Source organism: Anomaloglossus baeobatrachus, chromosome 3, assembly GCF_048569485.1.
Source record: "Anomaloglossus baeobatrachus isolate aAnoBae1 chromosome 3, aAnoBae1.hap1, whole genome shotgun sequence".
Taxonomy (NCBI): domain Eukaryota; kingdom Metazoa; phylum Chordata; class Amphibia; order Anura; family Aromobatidae; genus Anomaloglossus; species Anomaloglossus baeobatrachus.
Window position 1 is genome coordinate 437,730,540 of NC_134355.1, and position 24,042 is coordinate 437,754,581.

At 42.8% G+C, this 24,042-nt stretch overlaps 1 protein-coding gene across 2 annotated transcripts in view; it reads left to right on the plus strand.

The window, feature by feature from the left end:
• Positions 1 to 23,696, plus strand: part of LOC142295398 (receptor-type tyrosine-protein phosphatase beta-like) — a 142,215-nt gene extending 118,519 nt beyond the window's left edge. For both annotated transcript variants that reach the window (XM_075338498.1, XM_075338499.1), the window contains 4 exons: positions 12,483 to 12,740; positions 20,926 to 21,174; positions 22,692 to 22,765; positions 22,852 to 23,696. In XM_075338498.1, the coding sequence (XP_075194613.1) occupies positions 12,483 to 12,740; positions 20,926 to 21,174; positions 22,692 to 22,765; positions 22,852 to 22,926 (656 nt within the window). In that variant the 3' untranslated portion in view covers positions 22,927 to 23,696. The remainder of the gene's footprint in view (positions 1 to 12,482; positions 12,741 to 20,925; positions 21,175 to 22,691; positions 22,766 to 22,851) is intronic.
• Positions 23,697 to 24,042: the final 346 nt, after the last annotated feature.

Below are 24,042 nucleotides of genomic sequence, written 5' to 3' on the forward strand. Positions count from 1 at the left end.
GCTATACTATAATACACCCACTTCCTGACAATGGACACTTAATGTTTTGAGGCCCTCATGCACGTCTCTACCCAGGGACAACGTGGAGCCTCCCAATTTTTGGCTGCCCTGCCTAAGGGCTATACTATAATACACCCACTTCCTGACAATGGACACTTAATGTTTTGAGGCCCTCATGCACGTCTCTACCCAGGGACAACGTGGAGCCTCCCAATTTTTGGCTGCCCTGCCTAAGGGCTATACTACAATAGACCCACTTCCTTACAATGGGCACTTCAGGTTTACAGGCCCTCATGCACGTCTGTATGCAGGGGCATTGGTGAACCTCACAATTTTGGACTGCCCTGGCAAAGGAAAATACTACAAAGACTCACTTCCTCAAAATGGGCACATTAGACTCAAGAGGCCTTCATGTACGTCTCTTCTCAGGGACATCGGAGTGCCACACAATGTTTTCACGTAAAATCTTTCATGTATTAATCTCAAAAAGTAACATACACCAGCTCTATCTCACTATTGGGTATGTGCCCTTAACATTTCCGCCATGAAAAATCATTTTGGGGTCATTTTGGAAGGTTTTCTGGTGAGTCCGTAAAAATGGCGTAAAACGCGGACAAAATTGTTCACAGCTGTGACTTTTCAGTGATAAATGCTTCAAGGGGTCTTCCCCATGCTGTTGCCATGTCATTTGAGCACTCTTCTGAGACTTTTGTGACATTTTTAGGGTTTCTCCATGCTGCCGGGGGGTCATTTCACAAAAATACTCGGGTCTCCCATAGGATAACATTGGGCTCGTTGCTCGGGCCAAGTACACGAGTATCTTGGGAGGCTCGGCCCGAGCTTCGAGCACCCGAACTTTTTAGTACTCGCTCATCACTAATGAGAGCATGAATCTCTGTCAAGCAATGGTAGGTTACTCGCTTGCCGACCAGCTGCGTGTGATAAATCCTGGAAGGACGATACAGTGGTTGAACTTCAACTTATTTATTCACAATACCTTCGATTGATGGGGTAAGATGTCAGTAAGGATGAAGGGATGCATGAGGGTTACAAGATGGAGGATGTAGGATAGAGGTAACAGGAGAATCATAACTGCAGTCCTGATGCATGTGCAGCCAAGATGGCACTGACTAGAAAGAAAGGATGTGAGGAAAAGATAGGAGGAGTTGCAAAAAAAGAGGTAGTATTGGAAAATTACAATATAATACAAGAAAAACATGTTATAACGGTGGGCAGTAAATGGCAGCAAAGTACAAGAAATACTGTAAATAAGAAATGTTATCTTTGAATGTTGAGCAGCACCCGATTTATCTAGACCTGGATGTATTGCCTATTTTTTCATGTGTGGTAGTCAAACTTTCAATGTAATCATGTTAGTGCTCTCCCTTGTTGACCTAAATTGGTAAACTGTATATTTTCATTTACTTCTTCTATATTACATATTAAAAATACTATTAATCTGCAAAACTGGCAATAAAAGTGTAAAACTAGAAGGAAGATGGTGCAACAGTACAATAGAATACATATAGCAGTGGCAATACCAGTGAAATTCCCAGAAATTAGCTTTTGTCACCCCTCCCCACAATTTTCTCTTTCCCAAACAAAATACTTTCTATAGAGATCCTTCTACTCTCTATAACATTGCATCTGGTATGGTACCCAATTTTCCAGACTATAAAATGCACTGGACTCTGAGATGCACCCAGATTAGAACAACAAAAAATTGTAAAAAAAAATATTAATATTAAAGCTTCCATGGTGATATAAATATGTGGAGGGGGTAATGTGGGAGTAATGTTGATTTGCTTCAGTTGTGCTCCTTACTTGGTACACTAGGGTAGAAGAAGGGTTAATGAATGATTCTAAAGTGCTAAAAGTATATTATACAAGGATGGCATCGCATATGTACAAAATGGGATGCACAGACAGCGCAACACCTGGAACTGCAGATCGGCCTTATCTAGGAAACTTAAGCGGGCTTTACACACAACAACATCGCTAACGAGATGTCGTTGGGGTCACGGAATTCATGACGCACATTCGGCCTCGTTAGCGATGTCGTTGCGTGTGAAACGCACGAGCGACCGTTAACGATCAAAATTACTCACCTAATCGTTGATCATTGACACGTCGTTTTAATCCCAATTATTGTTGCTGTTGCAGGACGCAGGTTGTTCAACGTTCCTGTGGCAGCACACATCGCTATGTGTGACACCCCAGGAATGAGGAACATCACCGAACCTGCGGCCACCCGCAATGAGGAAGGAAAGGAGGTGGGTGGGATGTTCCGCCTGCTCATCTCCACCCCTCCGCTTCTATTGAGCGGCAGCTTAGTGACTCCGCTGTGACGCCGAACGAACCTCTCCTTTAAAGGAGATATTGTTCGGCAGCCACAGCGACATCGGTGAAGAGGTAATTGCGAGTGACGCTGCCCTAGTGATATTGTTCGCTATGGCAGTGATCACCCCGTAACACGCCACCGACGTGGGCGGGTGCTAGCGCTCGCGACATCGCTAGCGATGTCGCACCGTGTAAAGCCCGCATAAGACTAGAGATGAGCAATGTTCGAGGTTTGCCAATTTCATGTTCGAGTGATTTTGGGGGGTGTTCGAGTGGTTCGACGAACTTGAACGATTTGCTAAAATTTCGGCAGTTTGAGTTACGTTCGAGAACAGTTTGAGCACAAAAATCGTGTCTTTTCACAGTAAGTATGTGCGCACCTTTCATATCTGCATGCGTCCTGCGTCACCAGCACAATCCCTCTCTCTTTCCTACTCACCGATCACGGGCGTCTCGCTGCACAGCTGTCACAAATCTCCAGCGGCATTTCCTCTTTTGAAAATGGCTGCTGCTTCATTATTCAATTAGTTATTCCATGCTTCCCCACCCACCAGCGCCCATGATTGGTAGCAGTCAGACACGCCCCCACGATGAGTGACAGGTGTCTCACTGCAACCAATCACAGCAGCCGGCAGGCGGCTCTAAATCGTGTAGTAAAATAAATAAATAAAAAAAAAAAATGCGTTTCCCCCCATATTTGATACCAGCCAGGATAAAGACACACGGCTGGAGGCTGGTATTGTCAGGATGGAGAGCACCACATTATAGGGAGCCCACCACCCTAACAATATCAGCAGGCAGCGGCCTAAAATTTCCGCATCCATTAGATGCAGCAGTCCCGGGACTCTACCCAGCTCATCCCGAATTGCCCTGGTGCGGTGGCAATCTGGGTAATAAGGAGTTAATCATGCCAGGCGTCTCCCCGAGACACCTTCCATGATTAAACTGTAAGTGAAAGTATAGAAACACACAACGAAAAATCCTTTATTTGGAATAAAATACAAAAAAACACCTCATTTACCTTGTTATTAAAATCCCCAAACAACAATCCAGGTCCAAAGTAATCCACATGACGCTGTCAGCTCTGCTACATGAAGATGACAGGGAGCGATCTGTGTCCTCTCCACGTAGCACCTGAAGTGACCCGCGCTGTCACCAGACTTTACTCTGCAATGTAGATGTCAAGATTACCAAACCTGCCTATGTTTCTCATTAGAGCCAGTGGCTCAATGGATAGAGCTCCCATCTAAGAAGCATTAGTTCACGAGATCGAGTCCCGGCAAACATTTTAATTTATTTTTAATTTTAAATTATAATTATTATTTATTTATAAATATAATTTAATTTAATTATGCACTGAGGGGAGGAGCCGGACATCAGCTGTGAGCCGTGGGACACACCTGTAAAATCGGAGAAGTTCACGGAATGGGGCTGCATTACTCTCTCTCTCTTTTTCTCTCTCTCATTTTCTCAGTCTCTCTTTTTCTCTTTTTCCCTCTCTCTCTTTCTCTTCTCTCTTTTTCTCTCTCTCTTTCTGTCTCTCTCTCTTTCTATCTCTCTCTCTCGCTTTCTGTCTCTCTCTCCCGCTCTCTTTCTATCTCTCTCTCCTCTCTCTCTTTTTCTCTCTTTTTCTCAGTCTCTTTTTATCTTTTTTCCCTCTCTCTCTCTTTCTCTTCTCTCTCTTTTTCTCTCTCTCTCTGTCTCTCTCTTTCTCTCTCTCTCTCAATCACTTTCTATCTCTCTCCCTCTCTCTTTCTATCTCTCTCTCCTCTCTCTCTTTTTCTCTTTTTCCCTCTCTCTCTTTGTCTTCTCTCTTTCTTTCTCTCTTTCTGTCTCTCTCTTTCTCTCTCTCTCTTTCTATCTCTCTCTCTTTCTCTCTCTCTTTCTATCTCTCTCTCCCTTTCTATCACGCTCTCACTCCCTCTCTCTCTCCTGTCTCCTTTTCTCTCTCTCTCTCCCTCTCTCTCTTCTTTCTTTTCCTTTTCCCCTCTCTCTCTCTTTCTCTCTTCTCTCTCTCTCTCTTTCTCTCTCTCTCTCTTTTTCTCAATCTCTCTTTTTCTCTTTTTCCCTCTCTCTCTCTTTCTCTCTTTCCCTCTCCCTCTCCCTCCTCTCTCTCTCTCTTTTTCTCTCTCTCTTTTTCTCTATTTTTTCCTCTCTTTTTCTCAGTCCCTCTTTTTCTCTTTTTCCCTCTCTCTCTCTTTCTCTCTCTCTTTCTCTCTCTCTCTTTTTCTCAGTCTCTTTTCTTTTTCCCTCTCTCTTTCTCACTCTCTCTTTCCCTCTCTCTTCTCTCTTTTCACTCTCTCTTTTCTCTATCTTCTCTCTTCTTTCTCTCTCTCTCAGACCTGGCGATGATCAGCTGATGCGGTCACCTGACGGAATCAGCTGACACTATAAGTCGAGCGGTGAGACCGGCTTTTTACCGCCCGGCCGGCTCAACTATCAGCTGATGCTGTCGGACAGGAGTCTGCACAGAAGTGTGTAGTTTTTGGGGGTTTTTTTGCACTGATGCATCAGCTGATTGTATAACAGCCGTTTATACAATCAGCTGCTGTGTCATGTGATTCAAGCCCTTGAATCTTCCCGCAAACCGATCAGATGATATTGGATCCGGATTGGATGGCGCGGGACCCTTGACCCAGGATTACTACGTAAGGGAGTTCTTTATTTCAATAAAGATGGAGTCATTAATTGTGTTGTGTTTTATTTCTAATATAAATATTTTTCTGTGTGTTGTGTTTTTTTTATCTCTACTAGAAATTCATAGTGACCATGTCTAATATTGACGTGACACCATGAATTTCGGGCTTAGGGCCAGTTGATAATATACAGCTAGCCCTAACCCCATTATTACCCAGCGAGCCTTCCGTCACCAGGGCAGCTGGAAGATTTGGATACAGCGCCAGAAGATGACGCTTCTATGAAAGTGCCATTTTCTGGGGCGGCTGCGGACTGCAATTGGCAGCAGGGGTGCCCAGAAAGTTTGGGCACCCTGAGCTGCTGATCCCAATCCCCAGCTGCCTAGTTGTACCTGGCTGGACACAAAAACTGGGCAAAGCTCACGTAATTTTTTTTTAATTATTTCATGAAATTCATGAAATAATTAAAAAAAAAAAAAGGGCTTCCCTATATTTTTGGTTCCCAGCCGGGTACAAATAGGCAGCTGGGGGTTGGGGGTAGCCTGTAGCTGCCTGCTGTACCTGGCTAGCATACAAAAATATGGCGAAGCCCACGTAATTGTTTTGGGGGGCAAAAAACTCCTGCATACAGTCCTGGATGGTGTATGCTGAGCCTTGTAGTTCTGCAGCTGCTGTCTGCTGTCTGTTTGTATGGGGGACAGCAGACAGCAGCTGCAGAACGACAAGGCTCAGCATGCTCCATTCAGTAGTGTATGCAGGAGAGCAGACAGCAGCTGCAGAACTACAGGGCTCAACATACTCCATCCAGGACTGTATGCAGGAGTTTTTTGCCACCCGGCTTGGAACTAAAAAATAGGGAATTTCATGATTAATTAAAAAAAAAAATCGACATAGGCTTCGCCCCATTTTTGTGTCCAGCAAGGTACAACTAGGAAGCTGTGGATTGAAATCCGCAGCACAGGTTGGCCCGAGTTTTCTGGGCGCCTCTGTTGTGAATTGCAGTCCGCAGCCGTCCCAGAAAATGGCGCTTTCATAGAAGCGCCATCATCTGGCACTGTATTCTACTCTTCCAGCAGCCCTAAAGCCAGGTAATAATGACTTAATACTAGCTTTGTTTTACTAGCTAGAATTAAGCCATAGATTCGTAATGTCAGGCAAGTTTGACCCGGCCATTAAAAATCTCCAATAAAGGGTTAAAAAAAAAGACACCACAGAGAGAAAAAATACTTTAATAGAAATAATACATAGACACATTAGAGACTCCATGTTTATTACTCTCAGTCAGCCCTCCACAATCCTGGTCTTCTGTCTTCTTTCTCCTTCAACCCATGAAGCTCTGCTACATTAGACAGCACTGCATGGGAGGAAGACACTGCTGCTTCCTGTGCAGTCTAATCACTCAGTGAGTGAGCAGAGGCTGCGGGCTGTAAGCAGTGATGTCACCGCTGACAGGCGGGTTACCATAGCAACGGTGCTCCGATCACGTGATTCCCAGTGCCATAATTCACTGGCTGTGGCATCTAGTCCTTGCATGTGGGCTAACTCTGTAAAGAGTGCCCACATGCATGGACGGGGAAGCCGACCATGTGCCAGAGCATTTCGCCTATACACGGAGATGCTGGAATGATCACCGCGTACCAAAGAGATGCACTGACAGGTCCTAGCATGTCGTCTAGCCATGTGACCAGTCTGTAGACAATGAGATAATAGACACGTGACTGGTCACATGCTATTTTGACGTCACGATAGGTCCTATCATCAGTGCTGGTTACTGGGAGGACGCAGTGATTATCGGACGGAAAAGCGGCGGGAGACAGAGTGCAGGACGCGTCGCGGGGACCTTTAAGTGTTATGGCAATGTTTATTAACTGTATGTGTATATAAAACGAGGAAAAGAGAGTAGAGTTGCTTCAAAAATGTTGTTTTTATTCATATAGATCATAAATATAGAAAAAGGTCTATAAGGACCAGAATACATATATGGCACAAAGTAGGGATTAGGCGTAAAAGATAGGCAAGGGGACCATTCATAAACACTTCAAGGAATGAATAAGAATCAAAGTTCTACCTAAGACCCAGTCATATATATTGTGGCTATGCTAGACACAGAGAATGCGTCTTTGCAAGAAAATGCAAAGTAGGTTTATGACTGAGTGTTTTGGCAGAAGCAAAAGGCCAGTAATAGTTGTTAATTTTAACACATGTATAGCATGGTAACACCATACAAAGTAAGGGACAAATAATAAAAATATTTCATCACATTGATTGTCCATATGCATGACTAAGTGGATACATGGTATACTGTACATAAATTTCAGCAGTCACTGACCAAGCATAATTAAATTACATTCACAATAGAAAAACAAAGTGCTATATGAAGTGCAGATAGGTCCAAAGGGGACAAGGAGCGTTACCCCATGTACGCAACTCCGACGTACGTTTCACAATAAAGTGGTTTCTTGCTTCATCAGGGAGTAGTGAAAGCACAGCCAGGCTGCTTTAAATAGCCCTCAAGCAACTGTATCTCGTTACTGGGCCATCGGCGCAGGCGCACGCAGCGCCGCTCAGGCCCGGAAACTCCCACAAGCCGTCGCGGCCTCGGCGCATGCACCATAGCTCCCGGACATGCGCAGACGCCGATCAAAGACGGCCGGGGAGAACAGCTCGCGCACATCAATGAAGAAATGGGCCAGAAGATACAGGTATAGTAATATAACTATACGGGTGTTGGCATCAGTATAATACAGACAAAAAATGGAGATAGACAATACAATTATATGTACATAAGAACAATATAGGTCACATCTGTTTAGACAGTCAATTTTTGATCCAATTTCCTTGTGTCATTTCACAGAAAGGATGAAAATGATGATATTCATTTTTAGACCAGGAGATGAGAATAGGGGCTGAAATCATAGCTGTGCAGAAAGAATGAATAAAGATGGGGATAAGAAAAATGACATGTATAAAAAACAGTCCGATATACAGTTATATTAAAAGAGAGTAAAAACAAAAACCCCCAATACATAGGGGAACAGGGTGACATCAAAGAAAAGAGGCAAAGCTCAGGGCCTCATTGAGACTAAATGGGGCCACTGTGCCAAGAGTCACCATCCATCTGGTCTCACGTTGGGCCAGCCTCCTCTTGATGTTGCCGCCTCTAATGCCACCATGGACGACCTCAATACCCCGTATTGCTAGTGATTTGGGGTCACATCCATGGTGCATTTTATAGTGAAGTGGCAAGGTTATATTCCGGATCATAACAGTACATCCGGCCCTGCACAACACACCTGATCTCTGTCCAAACCTTTCCTGGCCACCAGAGGGAGTCTCCCAGCAGCCAAGACATAACTAACATTCACAACAGTACTGTTATGATTCGGAACCATGGAAGACCACCACAAATCATTGGCAAAAAGGTGACAAGAGCATTGGCAACTAATCTGGCCGCCATACGCTTACTAACCAACACAACTAGAAGTAGCCAAGGGGTGAACTAACATCCTGTGCACCGCGAACCCAGCCGGAGAACTAACTATCCTAAAGGTAGGAAAGATGAATAACTCTCTGCCTCAGAAAATAGACAAGAATAGCAAGCCCCCCACATTCAAAGACTGCGGTGATATAGGAAAAACACAATACACAGGTAGATGACAGGATTAGCAAAAGGTGAGGCCCCCGCTGACTAAAATAGGAAAGGACAGGAAAGGGACTGATGGTTGCCAGAGAAAAACCCTACAAAATACCAACTTCCTGATAGTACAAAAAGGCCCTCAGATCGCTCGATCTGAACTCCGTCCTATACCAGGTGCCCTTGTCATACCAATGAACAGAAAGCAAGAATCATAACAAAGTTAACAAGCCACAAACACATGGACCCAAAGGAGCTATACTCCACACAGAACTGCAGGGAGTTCCTCAACAATCCACTGAGGGGGAAAATCCCTGCAAGCAAATAAACTGAAAATAACCACAGCAAAATGACAAACCCAGATAAACAAAAGAACAGACAATAAATAAAGAGCAAGCACTTATCTGGGGAAGATGTGGTGTAAGGCAGGATTAAGCAGGCTAGAGATACCAAGAACAACTGACATCCGGCAACAGCCTGCAATCAGACCAGGACTTAAATAAGCAGAGAGTTAGGGAAGGAAACACCCACTGCACAACACACCTGATCTCTGTCCAAACCTTTCCTGGCCACCAGAGGGAGTCTCCCAGCAGCCAAGACATAACTAACATTCACAACATCCCCCACAGCAAATGGCAGCACTCCCGGGCTGCAACAAAACACAGATAACACCGCAATTTTTATATGCATGTAACAGGTCAACGAAACAACATCCTTCCCTTTATGGGAAGCAGCAATAATTTTCAAAATGTTTCAAACATTTTCAACAATACCGGTCAGAGGTCATCAAAACATTTCAAGGCAAGCAAATATCAGCAATTAGAAAACATTCTGCATATGAAAAACATTAACAATTATTCCTGCTTGGTTGCTGGTGTTTGCAGAGGGCCGGTCCCGACCCTTGGTTTGGCGCGAGCACTGGACATCCTCTGGCATATTGTCCGGCTCGCTTGCAATGACTGCAAACAGGAATGAGAAGACCGACCAGGTCAGCGACAGAGTCCCCCTCCGGAACGGTGGTCAAACAACCTCCCGGAACCCCTGAGGGGTAGTATCATTACTACCTCACCTGCAGTCCCATCATGATTGTTATGATCCGGAACCATGTAAGATCACAATAGATCATTGGCAAAAAAGGTGACAAGAGCATTGGCAACTAATCTGGCCGCCATCCCCTTACTAACCATCAACACTAGAAGTAGCTGAAGGGTGAACTAACATCCTATGCACCACGAACCCAGCCAGAGAACTAGGTATTCTAAACGAAGGAAGGATGAATAACTCTCTGCCTCAGAAATAGACCGCAAAAGGTACAGCAAGCCCCCCACATTCAAAGACTATGGTGATATAGGAAAATACAATACACAGATGGATGATAGGATTAGCAAAGGTGAGGCCCCACTGACTAAATAGGAAAGGATAGGAAAGGGGCTGATGGTGGTCAGAGAAAAACCCTACAAAAATCAAAATACTTGATAGTACAAAAAGTCCTCAGATCGCACGATCTTAACTCCGTCCTATATGAGGCGCTCTTGTCAAACCAATGAACAGAAAACAGGAAAAGCTACAAATTTAAGAAGCAACAAACACATGGACTTATAGGAGCAATACTCCAAACATAGCTGCAATGAGCTTCCCAGCTATGCACAGAGAGGGAAGATTCCTGCATGCAAATTAACTGACAATAACCACAGTAAATGACAAACCTAGATAAGAACAACAAGAACAAAACAACATAAGAAAGAACAAAGCACTTATGTGGGGTAGATGTGGTCTGGAGCAAGATGAAAAGGCTGGTAAACTAAAGAACAAATGACAACCGACTGAGCCTGCTAGCAGACCAAGGTTTAAATAGGCAGAGAGTTAGCAATGGAAACGCGCATTGCTCCAGCACACCTGGTCTCTGTCCAAACCATTCCTGGACACAAGAGGGAGCCTCACAGCAGCTAAAGCATAACTGACATTCACAACACATGATGCTCTGTGAGATGAATCTGCCAGCACTGCACCCCACCGGGACCCAGGTAGACCAAGCGTGTCAGCGTGTAAGACTCAGTTGGGTTGTGAATACTGGTCAGGTTGCTGGGTCCATCTCCGCCAACACTTGGTGGTTGCAATTTTTCTGTGCACTGCGAAGCCTCATCCACTCCCAAGGTGCCAGGTTTTAAGTCCTGCCTCTCAGGGGTCACAGATGCAGTATCTGGGGCACCCCCGCTCTCATCCTGAATAAACAAGTCCTTTTCTTCCTTCTGTAACTGGTCACACGGGATGGGGGTGTCCGCCTCTAGCAGTGGGGCCCTGGTTAGCGCGCTTTTCAGGGAACTACTCCACATGGCGCGACCCCTTTTCTCCTTTTTCTCGCGCATCGAATAGTGAAGGGTGACTCACCATCAGTACTCTTTCGCTTGATCCTCCTGGACTCCTCCCACTAAGGCATGCCCTGTCTTTTCCCACGCAGAATAACAAATGTCGACTGTTGTTTTCTATCGACGTCAAATTAACCGATTTAACACAGTTCAGTAGGCACACAGTACCTGGTTCAATGGGCACAATATCCTGTTCATGACGCCAGTGGTTAACCTACTCGTTGACGGGCAGTCGCGGTTCAAGTCAGGCGATGTCACGGATGGTCTTGCTCGCTTCCGTGGCCTCGAGGAAAACAGCAAATAAAGGGAAAGTGGGCTGGTTGGGAGAGTTTGTGGTGATGCCACCTGTGGTATGCAGCCAGGTAGTAGCCGTCGCTGCAGAATTTCTCACCGAGGCAGGTGTTATGGCAGCCGGGATGGTATAGCTACCCATAAGCGGTGTGGGCCTTGGGTGGATGACAGGGGTTTGTCAGTCCCCTGGGAGCACCGAAGTGCGGGGCGACGGTGTCGCTAATCAGAGTCTGAGTCGGCAACTGCGGGTCCAGGATCTTTTACTCACTGATTTGAAGCTGCACCCAGGTGCTGGTCTCTGCCGTTGTGGGCTCTGGTAAATCCCAGGCTAGTAAGGGGGCCACCATCAGTATTTGAGAAAGAGAGAGAGAGAATGTCCTTTTCCTAGGATGTCCCCCTCAGTAATTAGGTACCCGGGCAGAGCTGCCGCTCCAAGCTCAGGGCCCAGTAAAGAAAAAGATTTCCAGAGATGTCTTGTCAGAACTATGGTCCAAATGGATCTGAGTGTATGAGTTTGTTGTGCCTCCCGCTACCTGCAAGTGGACCTCGCTCCCCAGGTGGCTGGCTTCAGTGACCGCAGAAGTCCATATTTCGTGATGGCCACCCCCCTGCCTACCCTGAGCCATCCCACCTGTGAGAAGGCTCCTAAGCTTTATGTAGAGTGTGAATGTGGAACACCTATGATTAACTCCCCTCTTACCCGAAATGGATACCACGCCTTATTTGAGGTGCAGTACCCTGTGGTGACTAGAGCCTCAGGGGCGCCACATATGCCAACAATTATGATAGTGTACTAATAAGGCTATATACTTCAGGACTAGGGCTGTACAAACTGGTATAGTACCATAAGGCTAAGGCTATATTTTTTAGTACAATACACTAAGGTTAGGGCTATATGATCTAGTATAATATTATAATGCCAGCTTTATATTATCTAGTATTATACTGGAAGGATACAGAAATATCATCTGATAGTAATGCTATTAATTTCTATGACACTCATCATTACATGGCTCACCCCAAAACCTAACAATACAATTTACTGAGACAAGCCTGGAATTAAAGGTTTTGCTCTGAGTAATAAATACGGAGTGTTATAGTTTTCCAAGATCATCTTTTTATCCATTATTTACAGGATTTATTTAACCTGATTCAAACATTGATACTAAATATACCACTTCACGAGTGTAATATTGTAGTTTTTCTCATTTTAAGGACCAGAAAAGGTGAAGAATCTGACAGTTTCTAGCATCACTGACACGTCTGTAACTCTGAGCTGGCTGCCGCCAGAGGGAAGAGCTAGTTCTTATCTCATACAGATCCAGGAAGATGAAAGATACAATAAAACCACTACACTAACTGAGTTTACAGTGCAAGACCTAACACCTGGGACTCAGTACACCTTCCTGGTCTCATCCTTAACTGGCTACGATACAGTACAGGGGGACAACGTATCAACATCTAATTATACAAGTAAGTCTCCACTGCAGTTATATAAATGGTTTATGATTAGTGATAATCGAGCACTAAAATGCTCGAGTGCTCGGTACTCGAATCAACCAGATTGGTCGCTCGGAGAGGCCTGATTCGAGTAACATGTATAATGGAAGTCAATGGGAAACACGCATCTTTTCAAAAGACCCTAATAGGAGGGCTAGGGGGGCTGTAAAATCACTGAAACTGATGGAGACAGCACTCAAATAGAATGTGAGCAGCAGATGAAAGATGCCTGAATACATCTCTGACTCCCAAGTTGCTGCTAGGAACTAAATAAATAATTTTTAAAAAATGGCATGGGGTTACCCCATTTTTAATAACCAGCCAAGGTAAAACAGACATCTAAAGGTTGATATTATCAGGCTTGGTAGGTCAATGGTTATTTGACCCTTCCCAGCCTAAAAATACCTGCCCATGACGGCCTCAAAGTTGACGCATCATATTAGATGCACCAGTTCTGGAGCTTTGCCCAGCTCTTCCTAATTGCCCTGCTGTAGTGGAAATTGGGGTAATATTTTTGGGGGCTGATGTCAGCTGTGTTCATCAAACAACCACATTACTAACTCAGTATTTAACCCCTTCATGACCAATGACGTATTGGTATGTCATTGGTCATGTTGGGGTAAACACTGCTGGCTGCTGCGGTGAGCAGGCAGTGATCACTGCACATGTCTGCTGATTTGAGCAGAAGACATATGAGGCTATCAGGCGCGGGTGAATCCGCGATTCAACCGCACCTGCTTGCCACTTACATCACACTCTAATAGTGACAGCACGATTTAAATGGCCATGGCGGGAATTGCGCCATTCCCTGCCACCATTGGCGGCCCTGTGATGCAGTCATGGGGAGCCGATGGTTCCTATGGTAGTGACAGGTCATGTGATGACTCCTGTCGCTATCTTGACATATTTACTGTGCAAGCCAACAGAGTGCCGACTCACACAGGAACACTGTATTTCTGTTGATCAGAGCTGTGCAGCTCTGATCAACAGAAATAACCAGGTATCAGACAGTGGCTCCATAACATACCTAGGGGGACTAGTAAACTGATAGTGTATGGAAAATGAGGTAGATAAATTACAATTCACCAAGCAAATCTGTGTTCTTCGACATGTAATCTTTCTTATACAATATGAGATTCTGTCCAAGTTGGATAGGTCGATAGCATCTATAGTTACCATGATGCCTGATAGGTCTAACGTCCAAAACATTTATAAAAACCTCTATTTTCCTCATCTGGAAATAATTGTAACCGCTCTAAATGGCAATCTTAAATACCTATTTAGAACTGGATGGAAAATGTGGAATGGATTTGCTTCTAATTATGTTACCCACTTGTAGACCCTCTACAGTTCCAGAAGAGCAGATATTTAAAGAACTCCATTTTCTAGTTGATTCAAATAAATTAAACTACATTAAATGTTGCATTTAGATTTTTGATTGGGTATATATAAAAGTAACACATGTTTTTGCTGCCATTTTTCATGAGTTGAACTCAAAGATTTAAGACTTTCTTTGTATGCCAAAAGTCTTTTTCTCTCAAACATTCTTCACAAGTTTGTCCAAATCTGTGTTGTGGAGCACTTCTCTTTACCGCACAGGTGTAGCATATCAAGAGGCTGATTAAACAGAATGATTATTGCACAGGTGTGTCTTTGGCTAGTAACAGTAAAAGGCCACTATAAAATGTGCAGTTTTTTTAAAAGCACAATACCACAGATGTCGCAGGTTGAGGGAGTGTGCAATTGGCATGCTGACTGCAGAAATGTCGACTAGAGCTGTTGACTGTGAAATGAACCTTCATTTCTTTGCTATAAGCATCTCTAAAGGCATCTCAGAGAATTTGGCAGTACATACAACCAGTCTCACAACCGCAGACCACGTGTAACCACACCAGCCCAGGACTTCAACATCCAGCATCTTCACCTAAAAAATTGTCTAAGACCGGCCACCAGGATGGCTACTGCAACAATCATTATGCATAACCAAAAAATGTACTGCACAAACTGTCAGAAACTGTCTCAGGGAAGTTATTGTGCATGCTCATTATCCTCATCAGGATCTTAACCTTATTGCAGTTTGCCATCGTAATCAACTTGGGCAATTGGGCAAGTGCACACTTTTGATGGTGTCTGGCATATTGGAGGTGTTATTCTTCACGGTTTTCATTGTACAGAGCAGGTGGTAGACAGGCAAATGGTGGTCATACCAGATACTGACTAGTTTTGTGACCCCCCTGATCTCACAGTACTGTAAAACTGCACATTTTAGAGTGGCCTTTCACTGTGGCCACCTTAAGGCACACCTGTGTAATAATCATGCAGTCTAATCAGCATCTTGATATGCCATACCTGTGAGATGGATGGATTGCGGCACGGTGGCTCAGTGGCTAGCACTGCAGTCTTGCAGCGCTGGGGTCCTGGGTTCAAATCCCACCAAGGACACCATCTGCAAGGAGTTTGTATGTTCTCCCCGTGTTTGCGTGGGTTTCCTCCGGGTACTCCGGTTTCCTCCCACATTCCAAAGACATACAGATAGGGACTCTAGATTGTGAGCCCCAACGGGGACAGTGTTGCCAATGTATGTAAAGTGCTATGGAATTAATAGCGCTATATAAATGAATAAAATTATTATTATTATTATCTTGGCAAAGGAGAAATGTTCACTAACACAGACTTTGACAAATATAGGTTCAATACTTGAGAGAAAAAGGCCTTTTTGCACATGGAAACATTCTTAGATCTTAGAGTTCAGCTCATGAAAAATGGGAGAAAAAATAACAGTGTTAAGTTTATATTTTTGTTCAGTATATATTATTAAAAATATGATTAGTTGATACAAATTCTAATTCACAATTATCCTTGAATCAATAAACCAGGGATAGTAAAAAACATCCTGGGGGGAGTTTTGAGAACAGGGGTGGGTGGAGGAAGGGGGGGAAGATATCACCCTATTGCCTGTCTATTGTAAGCCTTAACTTGCTGCAGCAGCAGTTGACACCCTAATAAATGCAAATGGTGCCCCTGCCCTATGACAGCTGGCCCTCGTTAACCCTATTGAGCCCTATAAAAAAATAGTAAAATCAGGTGATGGGCCAAGGAATATTCAGTTGATACCAATGAAAACACTCAACTAATTAATCACTACCACAAGTAAATAATAAGTATACTGTAAAAAAAAATAAGTTCTATGTTATTGAGCCATAAAAGGTAATTTCTTCTTGCAGCACATAATTAAAGTGATATTGGTTGATTAAAGTACAAACTGACAATAGTTAGGTACTATATTGTCAATGACAGAAACATGTGGCACATACAGTGCCTACAAGTAGTATTCAACCCCCTGCAGATTTAGCAGGTTTACACATTCGGAATTAACTTGGCATTGTGACATTTGGACTGTAGATCAGCCTGGAAGTGTGAAATACACTGCAGCAAAAAAGAATGTTTCTTTTTTTTTTTTTAAATTGAGAAAAGTTTATTCAGAGGGTCATTTATTATTCAACCCCTCAAACCACAAGAATTCTGTTTGGGTCCCCTAAAGTATTAAGAAGTATTTCAGGCACAAAGAACAATGAGCTTCACATGTTTGGATTAATTATCTCTTTTTCCAGCCTTTTCTGACTAATTAAGACCCTCCCGAAACTTGTGAACAGCACTCATACATGGTCAACATGGGAAAGACAAAGGAGCATTCCAAGACCATCAGAGACAAGATCGTGGAGGGTCACAAGGCTGGCAAGGAGTACAAAACCCTTTCCAAGGAGTTGGGCCTACCTGTCTCCACTGTTGGGAGCATCATCCGGAAGTGGAAGGCTTATGGAACTACTGTTAGCCTTCCACGGCCTGGACAGCCTTTGAAAGTTTCCTCGCGTGCCGAGGCCAGGCTTGTCCGAAGAGTCAAGGCTAACCCAAGGACAACAAGGAAGGAGCTCCGGGAAGATCTCATGGCAGTGGGGACATTGGTTTCAGTCAATACCATAAGTAACGTACTCCACCGCAATGGTCTCCATTCCAGATGAGCCCGTAAGGTACCTTTACTTTCAAAGCGTCATGTCAAGGCTCGTCTACAGTTTGCTCATGATCACTTGGAGGACTCTGAGACAGACTGGTTCAAGGTTCTTTGGTCTGATGAGACCAAGATCGAGATCTTTGGTGCCAACCACACACGTGACGTTTGGAGACTGGATGGCACTGCATACGACCCCAAGAATACCATCCCTACAGTCAAGCATGGTGGTGGCAGCATCATGCTGTTGGGCTGTTTCTCAGCCAAGGGGCCTGGCCATCTGGTCCGCATCCATGGGAAGATGGATAGCACGGCCTACCTGGAGATTTTGGCCAAGAACCTCCGCTCCTCCATCAAGGATCTTAAGATGGGTCGTCATTTTATCTTCCAACAAGACAACGACCCAAAGCACACAGCCAAGAAAAACAAGGCCTGGTTCAAGAGGGAAAAAATCAAGGTGTTGCAGTGGCCTAGTCAGTCTCCTGACCTTAACCCAATTGAAAACTTGTGGAAGGAGCTCAAGATTAAAGTCCACATGAGACACCCAAAGAACCTAGATAACTTGGAGAAGATCTGCATGGAGGAGTGGGCCAAGATAACTCCAGAGACCTGTGCCGGCCTGATCAGGTCTTATAAAAGACGATTATTAGCTGTAATTGCAAACAAGGGTTATTCCACAAAATATTAAACCTAGGGGTTGAATAATAATTGACCCACACTTTTATGTTGAAAATTTATTAAAATTTAACTGAACAACATAACTTGTTGGTTTGTAAGATTTATGCATCTGTTAATAAATCCTGCTCTTGTTTGAAGTTTGCAGGCACTAACTTATTTGCATCCTATCAAACCTGCTAAATCTGCAGGGGGTTGAATACTACTTGTAGGCACTGTAGATAAAACAATATTTGCTCACACATGTAAATGTATCATCAGCAGAAGGAATGTATTATAAATCAAAAACTAGTAAGCCTGAAGTCCAAAGATACATACTCAGTGAGCAAAAGGATTTTTGCAGCACATAAAGCGATGCTAATTAATATTCATTAAACTAGTATGCTTAAACTCAATATTCATTAAACTAGTATGTGTAAACAACCCCATTTTCTAAAGTATACCCCTAGAAATTCAACTATGAGTATAGTAACTGTTTTTTTTCTTCAGAAAAGTTGGTGTTGCAGACTGAGTTGGAAATCTGACATTTTAGTGCCCGAGTTTTTCCCCACTACAAAAATGCTGTACATGAAGTATATGAAGTTGCTAACTGTCGTTTAGTTAAACTATAGGTCCCAGAAGAGAGCATTTTTTTTAACCTCTTGCTGACATTGGACGTGCTGGGTACATCATGGCTAATGTCGGTATAATTACTGACGGTTGCTGCAGTGAGCCAGCTGTGAGTCCCACACATGTCTGCTGGTTTGTACAGCAGACATATGCGGCTATCAGGGGCAGGTAGAGCCGCGATCCACCCATGCCTGTTAACCCCTTAGATCGTGCAGTCAAAATGTGACAGCACAGTTTAAAGTGCCGCAGCGAGTAATGCACACTTACCTGCCACTATCGGAGGCCCCATGACGTGATCACGGGGAGGAAACGATTGTTACTGTGGTAGCACAGGGTCATGTGATGACTTCTGTTGCTATCATGACTCACTTCCTGTTACAGCCGGCAGAGTGCTGTAACAGGAGAGCAGCATATCAGCTGATCTGAGCTGTGCAGCTCTGATCAGGAGAAATGAACAAGCAATCAGACTGTTGATCCTTATAGCCCACTAGGGTGACTATTAAAATAAATAAAAAAAGTTTTAAAAAATTAAAAAAAACCCCTAAAAGTTCAAATTACCCCCCATTGAAAATTAAAGGGTTAAAAAAATAACAAATATACACATATTTGGCATCGCCGTGTTCAGAAATGCCCGATCTATCAAAATAAAAAAATAATTTATCTGATTTGTAACGGCGTAGCGGCAAAAAAATTCCAAATGACAAAATTGTTTTTTTGGTAGTGGCAAAAATGGTACCATAAAAACATCAGCTCATGTCGCAAAAAATAAGCTTTCACTGAGCTTCATATCCCGAAAAATGAGAACTCTACCAGTCTTGGAAAATGACAAAAAAAGTGCACCACTTTTTGTGTATAAACTTCTGAATTTTTTTGACCCCTTAGATAAAAGTAAACCTATACATGTTTGGTATCTATGAACTGGTACCAAGCTAAGGCATCACAATGACACATCAGTTTTACCAGATAGTGAAGACAGTGAATAAAATACCCTAACAACAATCATGCAATTGCACTTTTTTACTTGGAATTTTGTTGTCGTTTTCCAGTACACTATATGCTAAAACTCGTAGTTTCATGTAAAAGTACAACTTATCCTGCTAAAAACAAGCCCTTATTTAGCAAGATTGATGGTAAAATAAAAAAGTAATGGCTCTTGGAAAAAATGGAGCAAAAAACAAAAATGAAAAAAATGAAAACTCGCCCGAGGGCAAAGGGGTTAATAGAAGGAGCCATGTTGATGTTATAGAGCATTTGTGCTGCCAGTAATATGACAATCCAAACCCTATCATAAATTAATACTACAAACCAGATCCCTAAGTAGAGACCTCAACCCAAATGCCAAAATGATTCTAGAACCCAGACTATACAGTACAGACCAAATGTTTGGACACACCTTCTCATTCAAAGAGTTTTCTTTATTTTCATGACTCTAAAAATTGTAGATTCACATTGAAGACATCAAAACTATGAATCAAAACATGTGGAATTAAATACTTAAAAAGTGTGAAGCAACTGAAAATATGTCTTATATTCTAGGTTCTTCAAAGTAGCCACCTTTTGCTTTGATTACTGCTTTGCACACTCTTGGCATTCACTTGATGAGCTGCAAGAGGTAGTCACCGGAAATTGTTTTCCAACAGTCTTGAAGGAGTTCCCAGAAATGCTTAGCACCTGTTGGCCCTTTTGCCTTCACTCTGTGGTCCAGCTCACCCCAAACCATCTCGATTTGGGTTCAGGTCTGGTGACTGTGGAGACCAGGTCATCTGGCATACCACCCCATCACACTCCTTCTTAGTCAAATAGCCCTTACACAGCTTGGAGGTGGGTTTGGGGTCATTGTTCTGTTGAAAAATAAATGATGGTCCAACTAAATGCAAACCGGATGGAATAGCATGCCACTGCAAGATGCTGTAGCAGCCATGCTGGTTTAGTATGCCTTCAATTTTGAATAAATCCCCAACAGTGTCACCAGCAAAGCACCCCCACACCATCACACCTCCTCCTCCATGCTTCACGGTGGGAACTAGGCATGTAGAGTCCATCCATTCACCTTTTCTACAAAGACACGATGGTTGGATCCAAAGATCTCAAATTTAGACTCATCAGACCAAAGCACAGATTTCCACTGGTCTAATGTCCATTCCTTGTGGTTTTTTAGCCCAAACAAGTCTCTTCTGCTTGTTGCCTGTCCTTAGCAGTGGTTTCCTAGCAGCTATTTTACCATGAAGGCCTGCTGCACAGTCTCCTCTTAACAGTTGTTCTTGAGATGAGAAAGTGTGTCCAAACTTTTGGTCTGTACTTTACCTTAACATAAATACAGATCCAAAAAATACCCTATATAAATCCTAGATCAGAAACTAAAATGATCAGAAATTAAGATTTCTAACTTTAGACTCCAGAACAAGGTATATTTTTAAATCCCAGATCAATATACTTACTTTGGTCATTCCCAGGTTCCCATTAAGCTCTGGCCATCACTTCTCATAGCCTCTGATTTAAACATCGTCAAGACGTTATTTGCACCTCAGCTTCAGGACCAAGTATGGTTTCTGGCGCTAAAGAGGAAGCTAGGGCTAAGGAGTATAAGTATTTTTGAGCCATTATGTATTAGGTACTGTGTACATCATGTATCTCCTGAATCCCCAGGCTCCAGATTGCCATCTATTTCAGGCATATTATCTAACACTTCAAGTAACATTAATGGGACAATGCAATTTCTTTATAACTATTCAGGGTAAGGTAATACATATGGAGAAAAAGAAGACAACATGCCATAACTGCATTACCCTTGTCACATATTGAATGTACAGGCTTTATACTAACGGTATAATAAATTTGGTATAAAAAATGTCCCTTTTCTCTTTGTAGAACCTGGATCAGTGAAGAATATGACTGCAGAATATATCACCACCACTTCTTTCACTCTAAACTGGCTGCCACCAGATGGAGGTGTAAGTGGTTATCTCGTCCAGATCAATGGAAATGTAATTTTTACAGCAAACACAACATATTCACCTGATGGATTGTCTCCCGGAAATGTTTACAATGTTGTGGTTTCATCTCTGCTTGGTGATTCTAAAATAATGGGACAAAGCTCAGAAATAGCAGTTAAAACAAGTAAGTATTTTGACAGCTCTTTAATATATTGGAAATTAGGGGTGTTCAAGTAAGAACAATTAACTCACCAAGACTGCCAGAAATCTAAAAACCTGGATCTGCAGTGCCTTTATGATTGGAGCTGTGGTACAGCATATGTACTGTGACTCTACTCATTGGGCCTGATAAATCAAAGTGTAAAAGTTTGAAAAGTTACAAAATTTCCATTTTGCAACTCTTGGCTTTTTCACGCACTAAATGAATGGTGGCGGAGAACAAGAGATCCAAGGCTGGGAAGGGGGAGTGACGCCATAGCTCATCTTATTCAAAACGAGTTGTGGCATTCCCTACACCAGAAATCTTACTCCAGTACCTGACTGAAGTAAGAATTCTGGCATAGATGGAGGTGCACACCACTGTCAGCCACTCCTGATTCATGAACAGACATACACTTCTTGATGAGTCACAAGCATCTAACTTTAGCACATTTTTGCCAATCGTATAGACAAAGGGTATTGTTAATGCCAGTCTTGACCCCATAATGCCTAACCTACTGTATCCTCACCTATCCCTTGTATCCCTGTGAGCACTAGCAGGCAGGGACCTCTATCCTCCTGTATCAGTCTTTGCCTTGTATTGTTTATGATTATTGTACATGTCTCTATTATGTATACCACTTTCACATGTAAAGCGCCATGGAATAAATGTCGCTATAATAATAAATAATAATAATAATAGTCAAGACTGGCACTAACAATACCCTTTGTCTATAGAATTGGCAAAAATAATATTGGATGGTGAGATATGGAACCTGAAAGTCAAATGTTCAAAATGTTGTTACCCTTTTGCTTGTCAGTGTACAGTGACGCACGCAAGTCTCGCATCGGCATTATCCGGCACGGCCTGATGCTCTCCAGACACGACAATCTCAGCTGCATAGAAATACATGCAGCCGACCCGCTCCTGTCAGGAGAAGGTGTGACCGTGCCAAGTGATGCCGATGCAAGACTAACGTGGGTCACTCGCAAGTGTTACTCTGGCCTAATACTACTCCTGCCAGGACCGCCGTCGCTGGCGCTAAACTGCCAAGCATTACCTTGTTTGCCTCTTCTTAACTCTCTACTGAGCTGCTGCTGCACATCATAGTTTTTCCTAAGCTTTCTAGTTTCAGATTACAGTTTAAAAATATACTTAAAAAAATAAAATAAATCTTTATTTTTATATAGTGTTAAAATATTCCGCAGCTCTTTACATACATCAGGAATACTGTCCCCATTGGGGCTCACAATCTAAAGTCCCTATCTGTATGTCTTTGGAGTGTGGGAGGAAACCGGAGAACCCGGAGCAAACCCACACAAACACAGGGAGAACATACAAACTCCTTGCAGATGGTGTCCCTGGTGGGATTTAAACCCAGGATCCCAGCGCTGCAAGGCTGCAGTGCTAACCACTGAGCCACCATGCCGCCCTGTTACTTATGTTAACTAGTGCTTTATAATTTTATTTTTCCTGCTCAATTTATTGCTTTTATTTTGCAGATGCCAATAGCCTATTTATAACACTTAAATATTCATCAAGTGCTGATAACTCTGAAGTTCTAATTATAAGAGAGGTATGGAATAGAATTAGTACGGTTTATTATAAATACAGTGCCTATATCAATGAACTCTTATCTAAATCTTCTGTGGTTTATTCTAGATAAATCGCATTATTCAGAAACAGTTCTCAGGCCAGAATGTGACAGCTGTTTTGAAGCAAACCCAAAAGGTTTAGTTATGTAGAACACTGGATACAATTTTAAACCGCTTTGACTGAAAAACCCCACAAGGAAATGAGTAAAGTCTAAATTATATTTTATACCAACGTATTAGAAAACAAGTGGCCCTTCCATGCGGATTTGAAGAAAGAACTTTTGTATCTGATGTATCACTCACCTTTGTCTTGGACTTTACCATTGTTCGTGACATGTTCTTTGCCAACTTTTTTCCATGCATTCCTTTGAAAAGAACCTGCCATTTAAGGGCCTAGATGTTTTTCATATACCAAACGACACTGTTGGTTATACACAGAGAATGTATGATGAAAGGTTGAACTTGGCGGACCGATGTCTGTTTTCCACCTATCTAATCATGTAAACAGTGGTTTGAATATTAAATTGGCACACATATTTTTTTTTTACTTAGACACTAGAGGATAATTGTTTTACCAGTGTTTCATTTTAAATATAACACTTGTTTGGCATTTACAGACAGTTTGTCTCCCTGAGCATTCAACTTTGATGTGGTCTGTTGACATTAGCTGACAGGAGACCATAAAATGACAGAAAATACAGTTATAAACTCTACTGTCAAAATGCACAAACAGAAGAAAGTTTAGCACAGAACTATAGAAGGCATATGGTGCAAAACAGTTAATTAAATTGAATTGAAATGCATGTATTTAAGTAAAAAAATTGTCCCCAAAGAGGGAAATTTCTCCTTTCAAATAAATGTACTGTGATGTATTTTTGAAAATTCAAAGCTTCATAATTTTATAAACTGAATTAAAGAGGTCTATGCTTGAATTATTTTGATTCTGTAAATGAATTGTTCCATGTTGTGATGTGATGCCCTGCCACATCTATGGCTGTGACCGGCTGCGGGGAGGTGGACGCTCTCCTGAAGACCAAAGTAAGTGTCACACCCCCTTTCCAGCGTGGATCATAAACAGGTTCTGTCTGGAGAAGTAGAGCAGAGACCTGTCGGCCCAGCGTTTGTCCCCCTCTGCAGGACCGTGGTGGAATCAAATGCTGTTAATTCACGAAATGGTGAGCTGGTCTTATTGAATCTGAAACATGTCATGTTTCTCATGCATCTTTGTGCATCACAAACAAAATAAAAAAATACAATT